Source organism: Carya illinoinensis, chromosome 2, assembly GCF_018687715.1.
Source record: "Carya illinoinensis cultivar Pawnee chromosome 2, C.illinoinensisPawnee_v1, whole genome shotgun sequence".
NCBI classification, from domain to species: domain Eukaryota; kingdom Viridiplantae; phylum Streptophyta; class Magnoliopsida; order Fagales; family Juglandaceae; genus Carya; species Carya illinoinensis.
This window is the reverse complement of record NC_056753.1, coordinates 3,787,252-3,796,217: the sequence shown is the minus strand read 5'-3', so window position 1 is coordinate 3,796,217 and position 8,966 is coordinate 3,787,252. Positions and strand designations below refer to the sequence as shown.

Here is an 8,966-nt window from a genome sequence, read left to right as displayed (position 1 = left end):
TGTAGGACGTGCAGGACGTTAGTTGGCCATTCTGGGTAGACGCAAAGAGGTGTGCAGGACGTCAATGGCTGGTGTCCAAATGATGTGCATCCTTATGGTGCACTTTGGTGATTTGTTAAACGTGAACGTCCATAGTTAAATGATGTGCAGGACGTGTTTTGATGGGATGTTGTTGCCGTGATTGTACATCTACCTAAGCATCCAGATTGGTCTAATTACCATGTACATATAGAAACACCATTTCAAATAGCAATAGAACAACAACTAACACATAAGAGTTTTCAAGAATTGTACAGAATCATCATATAGCAATAACTGGGTTTCCAACTAAAATAATCTACTACATCCAGACCGAGTCCAATAGAACAACACCAACACAATACCTATTTTGGCCTGCATCATCATACAACATTATCATCATCATCAGAAAAAGTGCAGGAATGCATCCAAACCGAGTCCAACTCCACCTTACTATAGCATATATGATGATACATATATCTACATATAGCAACAACAAACAGCACAGCTTGAATACAAAAAAATAAGACCATATAAAAAGGTTTTCTAACACTAGCTAGAAATTACTTAGATGCTAAGCTATAACATGCAACAAAGACTGCAAAAGCCCAATAAACCTGCAGTAGTGTTCATGAAAGCGATATTTTGGCCTCACGAAGCACAAGCACCAACTCCTTCTTCCGGACCTCCTCATTTAAATTCGCTACCAGCAGCTCTCTTTTCTCAATGTCATCCGATTTCTTACCAAGCTCAGCCTCCCTTTTTTCGAGATACTCGAGTCTCTTCTCGAGTTCTTTATCTTTCCTCTCCAGTTCTTTCTCTTTCCATTCTAGTTCATTGGCTTTTTCTCGAAGTTCGAGCTCATTCTCTTCATTACTATCTACCCATTTGAAAAATTTGCAATATGGTAATCCCTGATCATTTGTGACATATCCATTAATATGTTAAATGACAACATATTAATCATTAATAGAAAAAAAATTCATTAACATTCTAAGAATTTACTCACCTCTGAGTTGTAGTTTGGACATCCTAAGAAGGGTCGTCTTGGATTCCTTGTAGTGTTTGAGAATTTTAGTATGGCCTCGACCTTGCAAAAGCACAATGTTTGACCCATTGTGCGTTTAGAAAATGATGGAGAAAACGTTGTTGATGATGATGATGACATTCTAAGGTGAAACAAAATAACTAAATCAGTAGTAGTAAAGGATATAATAAATCTGAATTAATTATCAACTCAAAGTTTGAAATGCAATTTCTAAAAGGTTTATTCCCAGTGTCAAGCTTGTGCGAGTCCTTACCTCAACAATTTCGTATCAAGAGCTATCAGTTATGCCGATGCCCCAATTTCATTTGTCACGCAAGGAGTCATGACTTCATCAAACCTCATATTGTTGATGGAAATAACAAGCTTTTGATTGAGTCATTAACACAGTTTTTTAAATAACACATGCAGGAGGAGAACAATATGAGTCATTAACAAGCTTTTACACATTTAACAGTTCAAGTAACTTCTAAAGATCGATCATCCAACAATACCACCAGACTTTTAGTAGTATTACAAATCTCCAATTTTTCTACCTTTACTGCTGCTGGTGGTTAGTGTTTATATGAGACAAAAAAGTCCATAAAAAAAAAATTTAATGACACTGAGATAATTGATTTCTAGTAGTAAAATGCCTAACATTAGAAATATATAAAATTTTGCACACACGCACAGCCAGATTACAGATTACAGCACCGCCCAACCCCATCCAATTCCTCTAATCCGTGCAACTTGTCCCAGTTTGCATAGAGAGTTGCTATCTGTCAAGTGTCAAACAGAAAGTCATACCATTTGCCTAAAAACATCTAAAGCAGCAACAAACCAAATCATAACCTAACCCAATTGTCAATCCCACAAAAATAAGAATAACCTAATAGGTATCAGAAAGCATACCTAACCCAGTTGTCAATCGCAATACAGTTTATTGCGTAACTGTATGTTTAATCATCTAATCCATCAGAAACAGAAACATCAAATTTAATTTCTAAATAAAATGTATTCTGGAAAGTAAAACCAAAACAAACTAGAAAAGTGACCGACTTACCTCCTCTGTACATGGTGGTTAGGGTTAGGGTTACACCAGTATCTGTCAAGCCACAGGGTTGGGTTTCGGTGGTTAAGGTTTTTTTTTGGAATGTTACAAAATCATAGATCTACCAATTTTAAAGCACGAAAATGGGGGGAATTATGGAAGGGGGTCGGTCTATTTCGGAGAGGAAGGTGGGGGTTTCCATGCCGATTTTGGAGAGGAAGATGGAAGGGGGAAACCAACAAAAAAGGAAAGGGAGGGGGTCGGCCGGTCGGTCGATTTCGGAGAGTAAGATCGAAGGGGGGAAGGGGGAAACCAAAAAGAAGGAAACGGAAGGGGGTCGGCCGGTCGATTTCGGAGAGGAAGCTCGAAGGAGGGACGGGGGAAACCAAAAAGAATGAAAGGAGGTGGTCTCGGCCGGTCGATTTCGGAGAATAAGATCGATGGAGCATGCAAGGGAAGCCAAAAAGAAGTAAAGGGAGGGGTTCTCGGCCGGTCGATTTCGGAGAAGAAGATCCAAGGGGGGGACGGGGGAAACCTAGGAAAGGGGGGGGGGGGTGAAGGGGGGAGACGAATGGGGAAAATTTCGAATGAAATAGGGGAAGGTGCGAAACCGGAAAGGATTTAGGGTTAGGGGTACAGAACGACGTCGTTCTATTTTTCCACGTGGCCGTGTGGCCGCGTCGGGGACGCCAGCCCGGTTGCACGTATCATTTTTCTTCTACAATATTATCAAAGCCCTCGAAAATTTTAAATAGGTTTTTTTATAATAAAATGAATAATGCTATTCATCATCGATTTTACCGTCACCTTCTTGATTTCATAATATAGTATTTAATAATTAAAAATTGATTATTATATTTTACCTAGAGCCAAATATATAATGGGAATGTTGAAATCGTTATGATGAATATAATTTTTTTAAGATCACTCGTATGATCTTAAAAAAATTATATTTGAATATTTTCCGATTGATCAAATGGGAGTATTTATTGTTTATTTAAACATGTTGCATAAAAATTATTTAAAAAAAAAATCTCATTAATAAAAAAATAACAAAAATTTTATATGCATTTATCTTTACAGACTCTTTTATACACTTCAGTTATATAATTAATTATTTATTAAAAAAATTAATTTATTCAATTATATTAATAGAATATATAAAAAATAAGTAAAAGTGACAGTATTTAGTGTTACTCAAAAAATAATTTTTTCAAAAAATTTAATTTAAAAGGCTTTCGTGGTAATTCGGGCTTGGGCCTCGTAGAAATATCTCTCTTACTAAAATCAACGTGACATAGCTGTTAGAGATTGAGAAATCTTATATTCAAGAGCGTTTGCCTACATTCCAAGAAATCTCATATTCAATATATATTCAATCAACGTTATCGAAACCTCCAAAAGCACGAACCAAGGAAGTGGAAAATCCCAGGCCTGAGGCAGAGGAAACCGCCAGGAATGCACATTCCAAAGCGGCCGGTCACCAACCGAAGTGGACGAGTTTAGTGTTGGGATCGGAGTCTCGAAACAAGATTGAGAATCAGACTCCAACTCTGGCTGAGACCGAGACTCGACGAACATTACGGCTTCAAGGAAATCTGTGCATTGGAGCTCCGAACTGGTGACCGAATCGTCCGCCATGTCGTCCCCCCAAGGATCCAATTCAAACGCTTCTCCTCCCCCTGTGCCCTCGTCTTCATTTTCCTTCAAGGGTAATAGGATTCTTGTTTTTATACTCTAGGATTGGCTCTACCTACGTGAATTATCTCGTATTGATGGACTTTCTGTGTTATTTTCTTGGGCAGATAAGATGGAAAATGTACGGAATGTCCTCGGTAGGTGGGGAAAGAAGGTTGGGGAAGCCACCAAGAAGGCTGAAGATCTCGCTGGAAACACTTGGCAACACTGTTAGTCTTTTTATATTCGGTCTTCTTTCTTTCGTGTCAATATATTTTAAAGATGTTCTTTTGAGTTGAATGCTGCATGGTTAAGTTGTTTCATTCCTTGCATATAGGTATAGGCGCACCTATGATTTTCAATGATCAGAAACTCAAATATCCGGATAAACATAAGTGCCAAAAAACCTTAAATTTTGTACGTAGATGTGCCTGGTGGTTCCTTCAGTTATTGGGCTTTCTTATTATATCTCTATTTGTTGGGGGTTATATTGCTTGTTTCAAGGTAAAGGGTTTTGGGGGACTACGCGAAAAAATTGTGACGTGGTTTAGTGTGTGATTAACACAATTGGGGTAGCTATTCATTGATCTTTTATAATAATCCATGAAAGAGACAAGAGAATAGTGAAACTATTAATGTCTGGATTCTGTGGAAGATCACTTCAAAAAAGTGGCTAGTAAAAGATATCCACATGAATGCATAGGAGGGTGAAAGTGAAGAGGATGCTTCTTTTTCCTTCTGTTTTCTCATTGAAGGAATAAAATAGACTTGCTTCAGATCATGATGCGAGTGCAGAAAATTAAAATAATGGTCTTGCTTACAACATTGAACGCTTGAATAATAGTTCATTGGGTATCGGTAGCATCTTTCACCTCACTGAACAAGCAATATCAATTTTTTAAAGTTGTGGAGACAGAAACTAGTGTTTTGACATGGATAGGTGTTATATGCTACTAGTTATGTATGCATGTTTATCTCTAAGAACTATAGGTTTTAATGACCATGAAAAAGATTTGCAGTCATGCATTTCTCTTAGGTATAGATGGTGAGTTTTTAAGATGTTTTCAGACAAGTGTCAAATACAGTTGCTGTATCTTAAAGTTCTAGAGAACATATTTCATTTGGTGAAGTTTCCTGCAATTCTTGGAATACCAAACCTATGATTTTTGGGAAATGGTTCTCAAGCTTTGGGAATGTAAATAATGGAATCCATTTGATGAGTCCATTAAGATTAATTAAAGCCTTATGTTTCCAAATTCCGTTCTCTGTTGTTCCAAATATTATGAACATCAATACTAAAACTTGGTGTTTATATGCATTAAACTAAGTAGAGATTCTTATTGCCTGTGAAATTCTATTTTATTTAATTATGGCCTATCCAATATACCATCCCTTTTCTAGATTGTTGAAATTATTGACCTTTATTATGAAGATCAGCTTGATAGGATGTCTTGGGACTCCCTATCTGGCAAATATTTTATTTGCTGATTATAAAATTGAAGGCTATAAGGTTGTTTGATGTCAAGATTCTAAGCAATATATCATTATAAGTTTTAAAATAAGCAGGATGTTAAATAATGCTGGGGTGACATGATTATAAGCAGTTTACAGGAATTAGTGTCTTTTTTTATGGTGATGCTAGTATTGCTGTATAATCAAGATTAATGCGCCAGTGGCCTTTGGCCCACATGGCATTAGCATTGGTTTCTCATCTGGAGAACTAAGGTTCAAATCCCCCCACCTATTTCCTAGCAAAAAACAAAAAAAAAAAAAAAAAAAATCAAGAGTAATGCTACTCATAACATTTACATACTACAACTGTCATGACTGACAGGTATTCAAGAGTTTGGTATGATTTTTTAATTTCAATTTTTTATGGCTAATGTATTTCTGTCGCGTCAGTGGTGTTATGTGGGCATCACGTTGTTGGTGTTACAAGTTTTATGGCTTGTTAGTCAAATCTAAAAGGTGAACTTCTGAGCTGGCTTTCGTATGCATTTGTAAAGAAGTGGAGAAACCTGCCTTTTTTTTTGTGTCATTTTGGTTTACAAATGCACATCTTGATCAATATTTTATTTGCCAAACTATTAAGCATGCCATCTGCTGTGGTGTCACATTTGGGCAGACATCTGGAGTTAGAATTTTAGATCATGATGCCTCTTCTCATAATCTTGGTCCATGCGCTTATTCCACCATAACAGTACATGTGACCTTGGTCTGTATAGTGGTCCTGTTCAAACGTGACCACACGACCTATACTAGAATCTTATTTTTTAGTTCATGTTAAGGACAAAATGAGGATTTTGTTTTTATAATTTTTGTACTGAAAGAGATGATTTATGTCTCTTTCGATTTTGTTCTTTGTTTTTATTTGGGTTGCTTTTAATTTGTTATAATTACTTTTTCAAGTTTTCAAAATTTTCATACATGAAATTCCTGGTGATAGCTCTTTTTTTCTTTTCCTTTCTAGTAATATAGTCACCTCCTTTTGAAAATAGTGAAAACCAGCCGTAGTTTTGCTGATGCTGCTATGGGAAGAATTGCACACGGAACAAAGGTCCTAGCAGAAGGAGGTTATGAGAATATTTTCCAACAAACTTTTGAGACTGTTCCTGAAGAGCAACTTCAAGATTCATATGCATGTTACCTATCCACATCAGCCGGTCCTGTCATAGGAGTTTTATATCTATCTTCAGCAAAGCTTGCCTTTTGTAGCGATAATCCTCTTTCATATACAGTTAATGGCCAAACTGAATGGAGCTATTATAAGGTACATTTGGACAAATCCTATATGCTGGTACACAATAGGATATATGTTGTGGAGATTTCTTCTTTCTTCTTTCTTTTTCTTTTTTTTTTTTCTTTTTTTTCTTCTAATACTTTAACCTAGTGTAAGTTTTATTTTGAGCATCTGAATCTTGTTGGACTTTTTTTGAAACAAAATCTATATAATTTTTTCGGCACCTTTATATATGTGTAATTGAATAACAGTAATGAGGAGGTAGAGGGGAAGAGATTGACTAGACTATTTAGTTGGATGGGGTTACATGCACTATGCTAAAGGTGCGGGGGAGTTTGGTCAAGAGCCTGACTCCCTTGTCTATTCCACTAGGAATACCCAAACTTGACAGGGCTTTTGGTGTAGAGGGGCATTGTTACCCTTGGCTACCCCCACAAGTCCTCTGGTATATATTTGTGATTGAATAACAATAACGAGGAGAGAGAGGGGATGAGAAGATAGGACTGGACTAACTATTTAGTTGCATGGGGTTACATGCAATATGCTAAAGGTGCGAGGGAGTTTTGAGCCTTAGTCTGACTAACTTATTTATTCCAATATGAATTCCCAATCTTGACAGGGCTTTTGGCGGAGAGGGGTATTGTTCCCATTGGCTAGTCCACAAGTCCTCTGGCAGTACGTAGCTTGTACTTTTAAGATTTTGAATATGAATTCATTCAGACACTTGGGGGGATTAGTTTTTGACTGCCTGCCAACTTGATGGTCTTGCCTACAATGTCAGGGCACAAAACTTGACAAGGATCAATTCAATGAATAGGAAATTTGCTTCAGTTGAGATATGATGCCGGCTTAAGAAGTTTGAAATCTTTTAAATGATTTCAAGTTAGGAACTATTACGATCCTGATCTGTTATGGGCCCATGTATGACAATTTTCCAGAGTCACATCTTACCATGTATTCCATTTACATTTTTATTGGACATGGTTTTTATTTTATGATATCATCTAGGGGATTTGATTGGTGGCATAGAAGTCGATGATATGAAGTTGGGCTACCGTGAGGGTACTTTCTTTAGATGTTTAAGAGGTCTTCTATTTTGTAATTTGAAGTCGCATTGTCTCTCTAAAAAAGTAGAAGACTAAATGAATGTTATAAAAGTTTTTTTATTAAATATTTGGAAGATTTTGCTTTTGATAGTTTGATGTTATAGGAAATTTTGGCTCGTAATGTTGTGAGAGAAGTTCTGTAAATTTCATTCAAGTATATCCTGGCTTCATCCCTGGCGAAAACTTAGTATTTGGTTATCATCAAATTTGAGTCTTCTTCTATGATGGGAAAGACCCGTTGGTAACTGTAGTGCTAATATTTTGTACTCAAGATTATATTGCTGATTTTTAGCTATCCTATGCATACCTCTCTGTTTGTTTTCTGAGGTCAATACTCTTGAGGAATAATGTGGTGAGATGTTCCTTTAGAGAGTAAAAGTGAAGGAGTCACAGAACCTGTTTTGGCTTGTAACATGTGTTTTGATCAGACTTCTTTGTGGTATCCATAAACTACTGTATAGTTGGAATGATTCTTTTCTGTTTTTTGGATATCAAGATGGAACTTGCCTCCATTTCTGAGTTTTCTGTGGGGTTTTTACCTTTTTTGTGTGATCATTTAATAGGTGGTTATCCCATTACATCAGCTCAAAGCTGTTAATCCATCAACAAGCAGAAACAATCCCGCTGAAAGGTATATTCAGGTCATCTCTATTGATAACCATGAATTTTGGTTCATGGGCTTCTTAAGCTACGATGATGCTGTGAAATGCCTACAGGAAGCTATGCAAGCCAACAACTTACAATCTGCATGATACCTGTTGTTGTGTCGCATAGTTTTTACCCTTTTGTACAATGTGCTTTTCATATAACTCAGTTAACAGGTTAGACAGTTGTACGTATCACGTGCTGGTCTCAGAGAATCTTAGAATGGGGCACAATTAATTGAAAACTCTTGATATTTCTGTGAAATGAAACGAAGTAATTGTACAGTTTAGATCTTGGTCTTTTTTGGGAGCAAAGCTATGCATGTCTTAACAGACACAAGTTAAACTTTGTCATGTCAATAGGAAGAAAGGGGCCTTCTCCTTTGGTATGTGGGCTTATAATAGTTAAAGTGACTGACTTGCTTTGCTGCCTCTTCAAAACCAACAGTTCTCTGTATAATCTTATTTATTGTGTACTATCAATAAGATCTTGCTATCCCTGATCTCTTGTTTAGTTGTTTTATTATTTGTCAGTTTGCGAAATGGTAAGTACAACCTACAGCACACTTAAAAAGGCCATATTTTAGAACATGAGTAATGTTAGGGATAAGTTTTAAATGCACAAACCCCACTTAATTTTTTTTTTGTTAAAAAAGTAGATTTTACTAACAAAAAGTGAGTTTGTTTAACACTTTTTAACGGT

The 8,966-nt window shown here is 36.5% G+C and overlaps 1 protein-coding gene across 1 annotated transcript; it reads left to right on the top strand.

Moving 5' to 3' along the window:
- The first annotated feature begins 3,414 nt into the window (after positions 1 to 3,414).
- Positions 3,415 to 8,761, top strand: LOC122297544 (GLABRA2 expression modulator-like). Its single transcript, XM_043107656.1, has 4 exons — positions 3,415 to 3,808; positions 3,902 to 4,003; positions 6,272 to 6,543; positions 8,183 to 8,761. The coding sequence occupies exons 1-4, from the start codon at positions 3,736 to 3,738 to the stop codon at positions 8,369 to 8,371; spliced, it is 636 nt and encodes a 211-aa protein (XP_042963590.1). The 5' UTR covers positions 3,415 to 3,735; the 3' UTR covers positions 8,372 to 8,761.
- The last annotated feature ends 205 nt before the right edge of the window (positions 8,762 to 8,966 follow it).